The sequence below is a fragment of the Scyliorhinus canicula genome, chromosome 20 (genome assembly GCF_902713615.1).
Source record: "Scyliorhinus canicula chromosome 20, sScyCan1.1, whole genome shotgun sequence".
NCBI lineage: Eukaryota > Metazoa > Chordata > Chondrichthyes > Carcharhiniformes > Scyliorhinidae > Scyliorhinus > Scyliorhinus canicula.
In genome coordinates, this window is record NC_052165.1 from 1,654,306 (window position 1) to 1,668,065 (window position 13,760).

Here is a 13,760-nt window from a genome sequence, read left to right on the forward strand (position 1 = left end):
TGCGGGCAGGTTGTTTCCACTGGCGGGTGAAAGCAGAACTAGGAGGCATAGCCTCAAAATAAGGGGATGTAGGTTTAGAACTGAGTTTAGGAGGAACTTCTTCACCCAAAGGGTTGTGAATCTATGGAATTCCTTGCCCAGTGAAGCAGTTGAGGCTCCTTCATTACATGTTTTTAAGGTAAAGATAGATAATTTTTTCGAAGAATAAAGGGATTAAGGGTTATGGTGTTCAGGCCAGAAAGTGGAGCTGAGTCCACAAAAGATCAGCCATGATCTCATTGAATGGTGGAGCAGGCTCGAGGGGCCAGATGGCCTACTCCTGCTCCTAGTTCTTATGTTCTTATTATGTTCTCTGCTGTTTGGCCTTTCACATCTTTTGTTCTCTCTGGGAACTGCCATTAACACTCTTTCCCCTTGGTATCTGTGGCTATTAGCATCCTATTTCCCTGGGTTTCTGTGACTATGACTTATCTTTCATTCTTACTCCACAGTATAAATACTTCCCACTTTCTCTGTCAGCTTTGACAAAGGGTCATCTGGACTCGAAACGTTAGCTTTTTTCTTTCCCGACAGATGCTGCCGGACCTGCTGAGATTTTCCAGCATTTTCTCTTTGGTTTCAGATTCCAGCATCCACAGTAATTTGAACAAAGAACAAAGTACAAAGAACAAAGAAAGTACAGCACAGGAACAGGCCCTCCCATTTGCTTTTATACTTGTGAGCTGGCTGGATAACTTTTCTCTCTGGCGCAATCTGAGATTGAGAGTCAACTGCCATGGAGTTGGGAGCCAGGTAGGTGAAGCTTTGCCAAATCAGACTGGCACTTGCGGCAATACCAGCCTTAAATTGCTAATGCCTGGGTACTGCTCTCCTCTGGAACATCCCTTAATCATCCTTTTCCTCCTCCCTGAAATTCAGTCCTGTGTTTTTTCTCTGTGCAGTTCAGGGGATTTAGTAAGAGAAGAACTTTAAGCTACTGTTACCTGTTTGAAAATGAAATGAAAATCGCTTATTGTCACGAGTAGGCTTCAAATGAAGTTACTGTGAAAAGCCCCTAGTCGCCACATTCCGGCGCCTGTTTGGGGTGGCTATTACGGGAATCGAACCGTGCTGCTGGCCTGCTTGGTCTGCTTTCAAAGCCAGCGATTTAGCCCAGTGTGCTAAACAGCCCCTTAAACAGCTCCTTAACAGCCGGTTCAAAATGGCAGAACCCAGTGTGCAGGGCACACCTGTCCAGACAGCTGTAGTAACGTATCCCAGTGAAAGACAGCAAGTGAGTGTTTTATACTGTGGACATCGGTGTCGCTGGATGAAGGAGGGCCAAAGTCACTTCTGCCATCCCGCTTGTTGCATAATTAAATGATAATGAGGTTTTTGGTAAATCATTGCAATCAGTCTTTACTGATTAATCTGCAACAGATCCATATTTGGGGCAAAGAAAACCTCAGCATTGGAACCATAGGGAACCTGAAATGTCCATCCAATATTGTGCATTACAGGTTGAATTTTCTGATTCAATATTTCGTACCGATAATGCGGGATTACCTAGTATCCACTTCATTACTATTTAACTACAGGGAGCATCACTTTCTAGCTCAATCCAACCAAACTGATCTCCACACATTCACATTCAGCAGCAGGGAACTGAGGCCGATTGTAGCATTTCTACTGGCACCCTCCCAGGAAACAAAAAACAGTAAAAACTGAGAAATAGGAGTACTGGTCCACGCTGTTTATTCCTATTGGGCGCTTGAATTCAGCTAACTCAGTATTGGCGCAGGACTGAATCTGGCACCATGAGGGCTTGAAATAAAGTTCAGAATGTAAATCGGGACAATTTAATGGGAAAGATTAGAAATAAATTGGGATTATATTCTCACCATCAGTGCTGAGTGCTTGTTTAATCTGGTACCTGTTCTGATATATCAGTTGCAGGTTACGGATTACATTTTCATCCAAACTAAATTTCTTGAGAAGGGTACTGGCATCGTTGCTATGGAAACTGTGGGAACGTCGACATTCAGCCCCAAATTTACAGTTTCCTGAAGCGAAGAATGAGCAAATATGGAGCTTATTGCAGGTGTGTTTATGTGCGCAGTTTCCAAATCGAGGGTCCCCACTTCCTCTGTTGTAATGCAGGCAAACCTGGAAAAGGAGAGATTTCAAATTCAATGATAAAAATAAACTGAAGGAGACAAAATAGTAAATCTATTGAGGACATTTTTGAACTCCTCAATTGAAGTAAATTAGACTTCAGGCTCCCTGCACATTTCAACATCAATTAAATAGCATGACTTGGATGCAGGGTAAAACTCGGGGAAAATCTACTCTACCACACACTGGAGTTTATTACGAACTCTTTCAAACAATAGAGGAACCTAGCTTGTTTCTTAAAAGTTAACTTAGAAACATAGAAAATAGAAGCAAGAGGAGGCCATTCGGCCCTTCAAGCCTGCTCAGCCATTCATTATGATTATGGCTGATCACCAAGTTCAATAATCTGATCCCGCCTTCCCCCCCCATATCCCTGATTCTTTTTGCCCCAAGAGCTGCATCTAATTTCTTCTTGAAATTACACAACATTTTGGTCTCAGCTACTTTCTGTGGTAGTGAATTCCACAGATTCTCCACTCTCTGGGTGAAGAAATTTCTCCTCCCCTCAGTCCTAAAAGGTTTACCCCTTATCCTCAAACTATGACCCCTAGTTCTGGACTTCCCCCACCATCCAGAACATTCTTTCTGAATCTATCCTGTCTAATTCTGTTAAAATTTGTAAGTTTCTATGAGATCCCCCCCTCAGTCTTCTAAACTCCAATGGGGCAGCACGGTAGCATAGTGGTTAGCATAAATGCTTCACAGCTCCAGGGTCCCAGGTTCGATTCCCGGCTGGGTCACTGTCTGTGCGGAGTCTGCACGTCCTCCCCGTGTGTGCGTGGGTTTCCTCCGGGTGCTCCGGTTTCCTCCCACAGTCCAAAGATGTGCGGGTTAGGTGGATTGGCCAGGCTAAATTGCCCGTAGTGTCCTAAAAAGTAAGGTCAAGGGGTGGGTTGTTGGGTTACGGGTATAGGGTGGATACGTGGGTTTGAGTAGGGTGATCATGGCTCGTCACAACATCGAGGGCCGAAGGGCCTGTTCTGTGCTGTACTGTTCTATGTTCTATGAATATAATCCTAACCGACTTAATCTCTCCTCATATGGGGCAGCACGGTAGCATTGTGGATAGCACAATTGCTTCACTGCTCCAGGGTCCCAGGTTCAATTCCGGCATGGGTCATTGTCTGTGCGGAGTCTGCACATCCTCCCCATGTGCGCGTGGGTTTCCTCCGGGTGCTCCGGTATCCTCCCACAGTCCAAAGATGTGCAGGTTAGGTGGATTGGACATGATAAATTGCCCTTAGTGTCCAAAATTGCCCTTAGTGTTGGGTGGGATTACTGGGTAATGGGGATAGGGTGGAGGTGTTGACTTTGGGTAGGGTGCTCTTTCCAGGAGCCGGGGCAGACTCGATGGGCTGAATGGCCTCCTTCTGCACTGTAAATTCTATGATATGACAGTCCCACCATCCCGGGAATCAACCTGGTAAACCTTCGCTGCACTCCCTCCATAACAAGAACATACTTCCTCTGATAAGGACATGAAAACTGCTCACAATGCTCCAGGTGTGGCCTCACCAATGCCCTACTCTCAAATCCTCTCGCTATGAAGGTCAACGTGCCATTTGCCGCCTTTACTGCCGGCTGTACCTGCGCGCTTACTTTCAGCGACTGAGGCACGAGGACACCAAGGTCTCGCTGGATATCCACCTCTCTCAATTCACACCCATTCTAATAATCTGTCTTCCTATTTATTCTACCGAAGCAGATAACCTCACATTTATCCACATTCTACTGCATCTGCCGTGCGTGTGCCCACTCACTCAGCCTGTCCAAATCCTGCTGAAGCATCTCTGCATCCTCCTCACAGCTCACCCTCCCACCCAACTTTGTATCATCTGCAAATTTGGAGATCATACATTTAGTTCCCTTATCCAAATCATTAATATATAATGTGAACATGGGGCCCAGCACAGATCCCTGTGGTACCCCACTAGTCACAGCTAGCCAATTGTAAAAAGACCCATTTATTCCAGTTTTTTGCTTCCTGTCTGCTAACCAGCTTTCTATCCATCTCAAGACACAACCCACAATCCTGTGCACTTTCATTTTACATATTAATCTGCGATGTGAGACCTAGTTGAAAGCCTTTTGAAAGTCTAAATAAACCATATCCACCGGTTCTTCCTGGTCAGCTCTACTGGTTACATCTTCAAAATGTTCTAGTAGATTTGTCAAGCATGATTTTCCTTTTGTAAATCCATGCTGACTTTGTCTGATTATACCACTGCTTTCCAGCAACTTCTCCACTACCGACATTAGGCTGACTGGTCTAGGGTTCCCTGTTTTCTCTCTACCTCCCTTTTTGAATAGCGGGGTTATGTTGGCTAACCTCCAATCTATAGGAACCATTCCAGAGTCCACAATATTTAGCAAAATGATCACCAATGGATCTACTATTTCTAGGGCCACTTCCTTAAGTACTCTGGGATGAAGATTGTCAGGCCCTGGAGGTTTGTCCACCTTAAATTAATTTTCCGAAAACCATTTCCTTACTAATACTAATTTCCTTCAGCTCCTCACTGAAACTTGTTTCTCTCAGAACTTCCTGTACATTATTCATGTCTTCCATAAGACCATAAGGCATAGAAGCAGAATTAGGTCACTAGGTTAAAGTCCAACAGGTTTGTTTCAAACACGAGCTTTCGGAGCACGGCTCCTTCTTCACCTGAAGAAGGAGCCGTGCTCCGAAAGCTCGTGTTTGAAACAAACCTGTTGGACTTTAACCTGGTGTTGTAAGACTTCTTACTGTGCTCACCCCAGTCCAACGCCGGCATCTCCACATCATAGGTCACTAGGATCATTGAGTCTGCTCTGCCATTCAATCATGACTGATATATTTCTCATCCCCATTCTCCTGATTTCTTGCCATAACCCATGATCCCCTTATTAATGAAGAACCTATCTATCTCTGTTTTAAAAACACTCCGTGATTTGGCCTCCACAGCCTTCTGCGGCAAAGAGTTCCACAGATTCACCACCCTCTGGCTGAATAAATTCCTCCTCGTCTCTGTTTTAAAGGATCGTCCCTTTAGTCTGAGATTGTGCCACCTGCTTCTAGTTTTTACTACAAGTGGAAACATTCTCTCCATGTCCACTCTACCCAGGTCTCGCAGTATCCGATAAGTTTCAATAAGATCCCCCCTCATCCTTCTAACCTCCAATGAGCACAGACCCAGAGTCCTCAAACGTTCCTCATACGACAAGCTCTTCATTCCAGGCATTATTCTTGTGAACCTCCTCTGGACCCTTTCCAAGGCCAGCACATCCTTCCTTAGATATGGGGCCCAAAACTGCTCACAATACTCCAAATGGGGTCTGACCAGAGCCTTATACAGCCTCAGAAGTACATCCCTGGTCTTGTATTCTAGCCCTCTTGACATGAATGCTAACATTGCATTTGCCTTCTTAACTGCCGACTGAACCTGTACATTAACCTTAAGAGAATTGTGAACAAGGACTCCCAAGTCCTTTTGTGCTTCTGATTTCCTAAGCATTTCCCTATTTAGAAAGTAGTTGATGCCTAAATTCCTCCTTCCAAACTGCATAACCTCACACTTTTCCACATTGTATTTCATCTGCCAACTCACTGCTCACTCTCCTAGCCTGTCCAAATCCTTGTGCAGCCCCCCTGCTTCTTCAATACTACCTGTCCCTCTGCAGATCTTTGCATCATCTGCAAACTTAGCAACAATGCCTTCAGTTCCTTCTTCCAGATCATTAATGTATATTGTGAAAAGTTGTGGTCCCAGCACAGACCCCTGAGGCACACCACTAGTCACCAGCTGCCATCGACTCGACTTCTGACCCCCCAAAGCCTGTCCACCATCTACAAGGCACAAGTCAGCAGTATGATGGAATACTCCCCACTTGCCTGGGTGAGCGCAGCTCCAACAACACTCAAGAAGCTCAACACCATCCAGGACAAAGCAGCCCCACTTGATTGCTCCTCCTAAGATGGGCCCTTAGTTTTCACTTCAAAGGTTCTGCTCAGGCCATTTGCCCTCAGTCAAGGGGGCTATACTTTGCAGCCCCCTCGGAGCCTGACAGGGAGATTGAACAGAAGGTGCACAGAAGAGGACATGCAACTGGAAGATTGACAAGGAGGGGAGAACAGCCAACAGCAGGAGACCATATCCACCCAGGTTGTTTAGGGAATAATTCTCCATGTTCACCCTCAGCAAGGAGCAGGGTATGTGCAAAGTCTCTGATTCATGAAGGAGATGCTGACTGAAATGTGCCAGCTGTGGCAGCCAGAGCGACAGCCCATCAGGGTAAGGGTGGCATTGGCAGAATGTCAAGCTGACCCAGCCATTGTATTATTTTATCAGGCTCCTTCCAGGCAGGAGCAAGTGGTAATATCTCATACTTTGCCATCCGCTGCTTTATTAGTACAGTCACTACTTTGTCTTCAAAAAGACACTTCATTCTGTCTCACACAGAGGAGAGAAGAGGAAAAAAATACAGCTTTGCAAGGACCGTAGCCATAGCGATGGTTGCTATGACTGCACATGGCACGTGATGGATGTCACATCTAAACTAGGAGGCAGGCCACAATTGCAAAGCTCTCTGCTCTCTTACTCTCTCCGCCAGCTGGTGTACCTCACGCCCAGCCTTCATTCTGCCATGCTTCACTGTGTCACCACATCCATTCAGAGAGCGGCTACTGGGCAACAAGAGGTAATCAGTAACCCATAGCTCCAGTGCACACAGTCCAATCACACGGAACCAGCATGCATATAATGAAAGCCATGTTACCACATGAAATGTCCTTGAACAGGCCATCAGTCTGCTTCCATTGGAGGAATTGCTCAGGAGGGGCCCTGCATAATACACCAGAGCACATCACACAATTCAATATTGTCTGCCATGGGGCAGGTATACCATGAGTATCTGAACAGGAGGAAGGGGGGAAGAGGAGGAAGGGAAGGAGGAGGAGAATAGAGCAAGTGAGCAGGCAAGGACCACTGCTCTTCTCCGCCTGGGCTATCCTATAATCTGTTCATCTGCCTGCAGTACCAGTAAATGCAAACTAAATTCTCAGCTCAGCAATTGCCTATCGTGCCTTCCCTGTTACTGGCCATCGCAGTGTTGCCTTGGCCTACAATACTGAAATAAAAATCACCACAAAACAGTCATTCCAAACTAACTTCATGAATGAAACTATCAGGTATACTGTACAAAAGACAAGTATTCACCCTTGTGCATCCTCTTTCTGCTTATCTTCAACATGTCTTTACCTGGCTTAATGCTCCTTCAGTGTCAGCAGTATGCTGGGTGGAAGGTTGCTGATTTACAGGGTCATTACTGCCCTTGGTCTTGGAAGACAATCTCAAGCAACTCTGCTCCGAGAAGGTTGATTCAGACTGTGGGGTGGCAGTAATAGCTGCCTCAGGGAATCAGCCCTGCCCCCTGAGTGGATCAGCAGGGCAGAGGGGGTGCTGTGCAGAGAGTGGGCAGTCGGAACACAGGCATTGAGCAGTGTCGGCAATACCCATTGTGACACTGTGGGCTCAGAAGAGGAAAGGCTGCCTAGGGTAAGGTCAATAAAACCATTCCCTCAGAACAGGACCGACAGCTGAAGTCAGAGCTAACAGGAGATTAACTGAAACCCAGTACTGAGGGAGATTTCAACTGTCCGGGTCACTGACATCTAAGAAAGAAAGAAAGAAAGAAATCAGAAAATCGCTTATTGTCACGAGTAGGCTTCAAATGAAGTTCCCCCCCCCCCCCCAATCTTATCCACCTTTCATTACCCGTTCTCACCCCCAAAGTGTGGGTGGTAAGCTTGTGTGATGCGTTGGGCTGAGTTCACCACACTCTGCAGTTTCTTGTGATCTTGGACCGAGCAGTTGCCATACCCAGGCTGTGTTGGCAGCCGGATAGGATGCTCTCTATGGCACATTTGTAGACGTTTGTGAGAGTTGATGCAGACATGCCGAATTTCTTTAGCTTCCGTAGGAATTAGAAACATTGTTGGGCTTTCTTGACTGTTGCATCAATGTAATTGGACCAGGACAGACTGTTGGTGATAGTGGCCCCCAGGAACTTAAAACTATCGACCATCTCCACTTCGGAGCCATTGATGCAGACGGGAGTGTGTGTCGTGCTGCGCGTCCTGAAGTCGATGATCAGTTCCTTGGTCTTTCCAACATTTAGAGAGAGGTTGTTTTCAGTGCACCATCTAACCAAGAGATCTATCTCCCTCCAGTAGTCTGATCTGTCGTTGTTTGAGATGCGGCCCACCACAGTCATATCATCAGCAAACTTATAGATTGAGTTGGAGTTAAATCTTTTCGCACAGTCATGTGTGAATAGGGAGTACAGTAGAGGACTGAGTACGCACCCTTGCGGTGCCCCGGTGTTGAGGCCTATTGTGGAGGAGGTGCTGTTGCCGATCCTGACAGATTGCGGCCTGTTGATGAGGAAGGCAAGGATCCAGCTGCACAGGGAGGGGTCATGTCCTGGATTGTAGAGTTTGGTTATTAGTCTTGTTGGGATAATGGCGTTGAAGGCAGAGCTGTAGTCTATGAACAGCAGTCTCACGTTGGGGTCCTTGTTGTCGAGGTGTCCGAGTGCTGATTGTAGAGCCAGGGAGATAGCGTCTGCTGTGGACCAGTTGCGATGACCGGCAAACTGCAATGGATTGAGACTGTCTGGGAGGCTGTCATTGATCCATCTCATGACTAGCTGTTTGAAGCATTTTATAACAGACATTAGGGCCACTGGTCTGTAGTCATTGAGGTAGGCTACCTTGTTCTTCTTTGGTACTGGTATTATGGTGGTCTTCTTGAAGGAGGTGGGGCCCTCAGAGCAGAGAAGTGAGGTGTTGAAGATATCTGCGAATACACTCACCAGCTGGTCTGCACAGGCATTGAGTGCTCGCACAGGGGCTCTGTCGGGGCCCATCGCTTTCCGGGGATTCACTTTCAAGAAGGCAGCTTTTACCCCTGAGGCTGTAATAGTGGGTATGTGTGTGTCCAGGGCTGTTGGGGTGGGTGGCACTGATACATTGGCTGATTGCTCAAAGCCGGCATAGAACTTGTTCAGATCATCAGGTAGGGATGCGCCAGCCCCAGATATTCTGCCTGGCCTTGCTTTGTAGCCTGTGATCTTGTGTAGGCCCTGCCATAGTCGTCATGGGTTACTGTCATTGGCCTGGGACTCTAGTTTGATGCGGTATTGTCTTTTTGCATCCCTGATGGCTTTCCGTACGTCGTACCTGGATTTCTTATATAGCTCAGGGTCGTCAGACTTCAACAGCTCCGTCCGGAACTTCAGCAGGGAGTGGACCTTTTGGTTGAGCCAGGGTTTCCGGTTGGGGAATACCCATATTCTATTCTTTGGTACACAGCCCTCGACACACTTACTGATGAAATCTGTGACGGTGGCTGCGTACTCGTTGTCATGTGAGAGTACCTTTAAGAAATGGGTGTTTATAAATGGGTTTGTATATAAATATCTGTAGTGAGCGTATCTTTAAGAAATGGGTGTAAATCGATCCTGGTGAGTTAACACTAGTAACTAGGGTGACTTTAACACTAACACTAGTAGTGACTTTAACCTGATGTGCTTCTGGTAAAAGGTATTTTAAATCTTGTGGATGTTAAATGGAAAGCTTAAAGGATTACTTAGTGTTGTATTCTTTGGGGGTTGTATTTGAATTGATGGTTGCTAAGATGTTCACTGTATGTTTTAAAAAGGTTAACTTGAGTTCATAGAATAAACATTGTTTTGCTTTAAAAAATACTTTTCCAGTTCTGCTGTACCACACCTGTAGGGTGGTCCGTGTGCTCCCCATACCACAATCTAGAAAAGTTGTGGGTCAGGTGAACTCCATGATACACTTTGGGGTTCTCGAAACCGTGGCCCATAACAGGTGGGACGGACAGGCAACAGTTGGCATTGCCCCTGTTATGGGTCTACACAATCTGGGGGATGGCCTGAAGGATCCACAGGCACTGAGCCAGGTTAGCTACTGCGGCCCTGAATATGGACCAGTCCACAGTCTCCAAGCAGTCGCAGAGGATGTCCTCAGAGTCCTCGGGCCAGCACTGCATGGGTTTCTTGACTGGCTCAGCTCGCTTGAGTTGCTGTTTGTAAGCCGGAAATAGGAAATGAATGAAAATCGCTTATTGTCACGAGTAGGCTTCAATGAAGTTACTGTGAAAAGCCCCTAGTCGCCACATTCCGGCACCTGTCCGGGGAGGCTGGTACGGGAATCGAACCGTGCTGCTGGCCTGCTTGGTCTGCTTTAAAAGCCAGCGATTTAGCCGAGTGAGCTAAACCAGCCCCTAATTGTGGTCCAACTTGTGGTCGGATTTGCCAAAGTGTAGTCGGGGAATGGAGCGGGAGGCACTTTTGATGCTCGTGTAGCAGTGGTCCAGGGTGTTTGCACCTCTGGTGAAGCAGGAGATATGTTGATGGAGTTTGGGTAGGACCTTCCTGAGGTTGGCCTGGTTGAAGTCTCCAGCCACGATTGTCAGGGCTTCGGGGTGATTTGTTTCTTGATTGTTGATGGTGACCACAAGAGCTTCCTCATTTTCTCACTAATGCTCACCTTCCGGGCAGCTGCCATGATTTCTCCATCCTCTGCAAATCCAGGCTGATTCAGATCTTCACTGCAACCCACAAAGTATGTGGATGGATCCTCAGGAACAAGGGATATCTCCCGAATACAGGTTACACACCCCTAATGGCAGCTCGGGACTGGCAGCGCCACATGTTCGGTCGGACAAAACATTGAGGAGCTAATTGGGCTTCTGAAGATGTGATTCAGATGTCTAGCCCAGTTGGGTGGCACTCTCCAATATTCTCCTGCAAGGATCGCAGTCATTATGTTGCTTTGCTGCACTCTTCATTGCCCTCCAGAAAGGTGTGAGCCATGTGAATGGTGCAGAACTGGAGAGGAGACAGCCATTTGGGGGTGGAACAGGAAATAAGAGAGTTGCTTTAAAAGGTGGGTGAGAGATGTAACCCACAGGAGCAGCCCTTGCTACTTTCTGGTCCCACCATCGGAAAACAGGGTGCCCAAGCAGAAAGCCTCCTCCCGGGCCTAACAGATTACCTGGTGGCTTGTCCATGTGGTATTGTGCAGCAACCCCCCCCCCCAGCAGCGACAGGACATTTAAGAGCCTCCGCGGACTTTTGGACAGCAAGGTTCCTGCCCAGAATTAACCGGAGGTTGTGAGGATGCTGACAGGCTCTCCACCTTTAACTTCCACTTCATTACACAGCATAAAACAAAGACTTTCCCTCCTCCTTGCCCAATGAATATTCTCACTACTATGCAGGCCAATTAATTCAATACTGTTCAGCACTGGACAGCAGAGCTCACACATCAATATTGTTCAGCAATTAACAAGGTCAATTCACTGAACCAATTTTAAGTTTAAGGTTGTTGATATATTTAAAGGCTGCCCCCTCATGAAATGGGCCCTGGTTCAGGGTTAGGAACTGGATCAGGAACAAACATAGAGGGCGGGATTCTCTGACCCTGAGGCTAAGTGTTGACTCTGTCGGAAATGCTGTTGCGTTTCTCGACGGCATCAACACTGCCTCAGGATCAGCAATTCTGGCCCCTACATGGGGCCAGCACGTCACTGGAACGACCCACGCTGCTCCAGCTGCTGATCCCGGCGTCAACTGAGCGCCGCGGTGTCCGGGCATGCGCAGTGGCACCGACGCCAACGCATGCATGCGCAGCAGTTACCTTCTCCACACCGGCCCCAACGCAACATGGTGTCAGGCTAGAGGGGCCGGCGCAAAGGAAAGGAGGCCCCAGGCCGAGAGGCCAGCCCGCCGATCGGTGGGCCCCGATCGCGAGCCAGGCCATATCGGAGGCCCCCCGGGGGTCAATCCCCCCCACAGGCCGCCCCTGGACCCTGCCACGCTGAAGTCCCGCCGGCTGAGAGCAGGTGTGGACGGCGCCAGCGGGACTTGGGTGTTTTGCTGCGGCTGCTTGGCCCATCCCAGGCCGAGAATCGGCGGGGGTGAGGGCAGCGTAGAACGGCCCCCGACCGGTGCTGTGCCTACCGGCGCCGATTCTCCGCTCTGAGGAGATTCGCATCCCGGTGCCGGGGCGGCGTGACGTGATTCGCGCTGGTCGCGGGGATTCTCCGGCCCAACCCCGGGCTGAGAGAATCCCACACAGAATTCCAACAGTGCAGAAGGAAACCATTCAGCCCATCGAGTCCACACCGACCCTCTAAAGAGCACCACACCAAGGCCCACTGCCCCACCCTATCCCCATCGCCCCACCTAACCCGCACATCTTTGGACTGTGGAAGGAAACCGGAGCACCCGGAGGAAACCCACGCATACACGGGGAGAACGTGCAGACTCCGCACAGACAGTAACCCAAGCCGGGAATTGAACCCGTGCTAACCACTGTGCCACCATGCCGCCCCACAATTCTCAATATCGAAGCAATTGGAATCGGGCGAGGATTAAAACCTGTTTAATGAAGGGGCTGTCTCGGAATTTTAAAAATGTAGACTAGAGGCAAAGTGGCGTGAGGCGCAGGATGAAACACAAGTTCTGAGGGGTTTTCTTTCAACTCATTTTACAGGATGTGGGCATCGTTGGTTAGGCCAGTATTTATTGCCCATCCCTAGTTGCCCTTGAGAAGGTGATGGTGAGCTGCCTTCTAGAACCTCTGCAGTCCCTGAGGTGTAGGTACAACGACTGTGCTGTTAGTGAGGGAGTTCCAGGATTCATTAATTCATTATTGTTTTCTTAATTATTTCTCTGCTGTCTCAGAGCCTCACTGGATGGGATCATGTGATTCAGAGATGCAGTTCTAACTGAATAGTCCTGATCCTGTAAATAGATTTTTTATCAGAAATTTCAGGCAGCTGCAGTGATGGGACGAGAGCAGGCACCAGGATTGGAGCTATAGTTTTACAGCTCTGTCACTGATCTGTGCTCCACTGCCGGTGGTATGGGGATTGTAAAGTTACAGCTCTACCTCTGACCTCCCCTCTCTCCAAGGAAGGCTCAATTCTGGCTGTGAAGTGACGACTTTGAACTCAAATCATTTCTGATCCTGAGGGTTCTGACCCTCTGCTTTCGATCTGATTTTAGAAAGGATGCGCATTTGATTGGTAAGAGTGAGAAACAGGGCTGAGATTTAATTTGAAAGAGGAGCTGAGGAATTCTGAAAACGTCTATTTTCCTGCACTTCCTAAATTTTACACCTTGCAAATCATGAGGTTGTAATGGTTACTTTTATGTGGCTGACACCATCATCTGTTTTTGAGTGTTTTATATCTGCCTCCTCGCTCCCAGACACACACTTATACATGCAAATAAATTAATACAAAATTTGACAGTCAAAATTTGCATCCAATTAATTATCCAAAAATATTTTTATATCAGCATCGAGAGTAAATGCAGGAATTTGTTTTAAATTAGTCATTGATTGTTCCATTAATCAAGCACAAGAGCTTTGTAAATAATTTGGACAACTGACCTGAGGCAGCAAGGATGGGTCATTCTGAAGCAGGAGGATACGCAATTCATCCATGTTCAGTTCCTGGAGCTGGTTAACACGAACAATTCCCCAATTGTGAATATCACGGGTGGTGTGAGAATATTTGCAAGCATCG

The 13,760-nt window shown here is 47.6% G+C and overlaps 1 protein-coding gene across 2 annotated transcripts in view; it reads right to left on the reverse strand.

Moving 5' to 3' along the window:
- The window catches only part of LOC119955194 (protein mono-ADP-ribosyltransferase PARP12-like), a 90,757-nt gene that overhangs the window by 52,696 nt on the left and 24,301 nt on the right, over positions 1-13,760 (reverse strand). For both annotated transcript variants that reach the window (XM_038781182.1, XM_038781181.1), the window contains exons 2-3: positions 13,625-13,760; positions 1,881-2,145 (exon numbers count right to left, since the gene is read on the reverse strand). In XM_038781182.1, coding sequence (XP_038637110.1) covers positions 1,881-2,145; positions 13,625-13,760 — 401 coding nt within the window. The remainder of the gene's footprint in view (positions 1-1,880; positions 2,146-13,624) is intronic.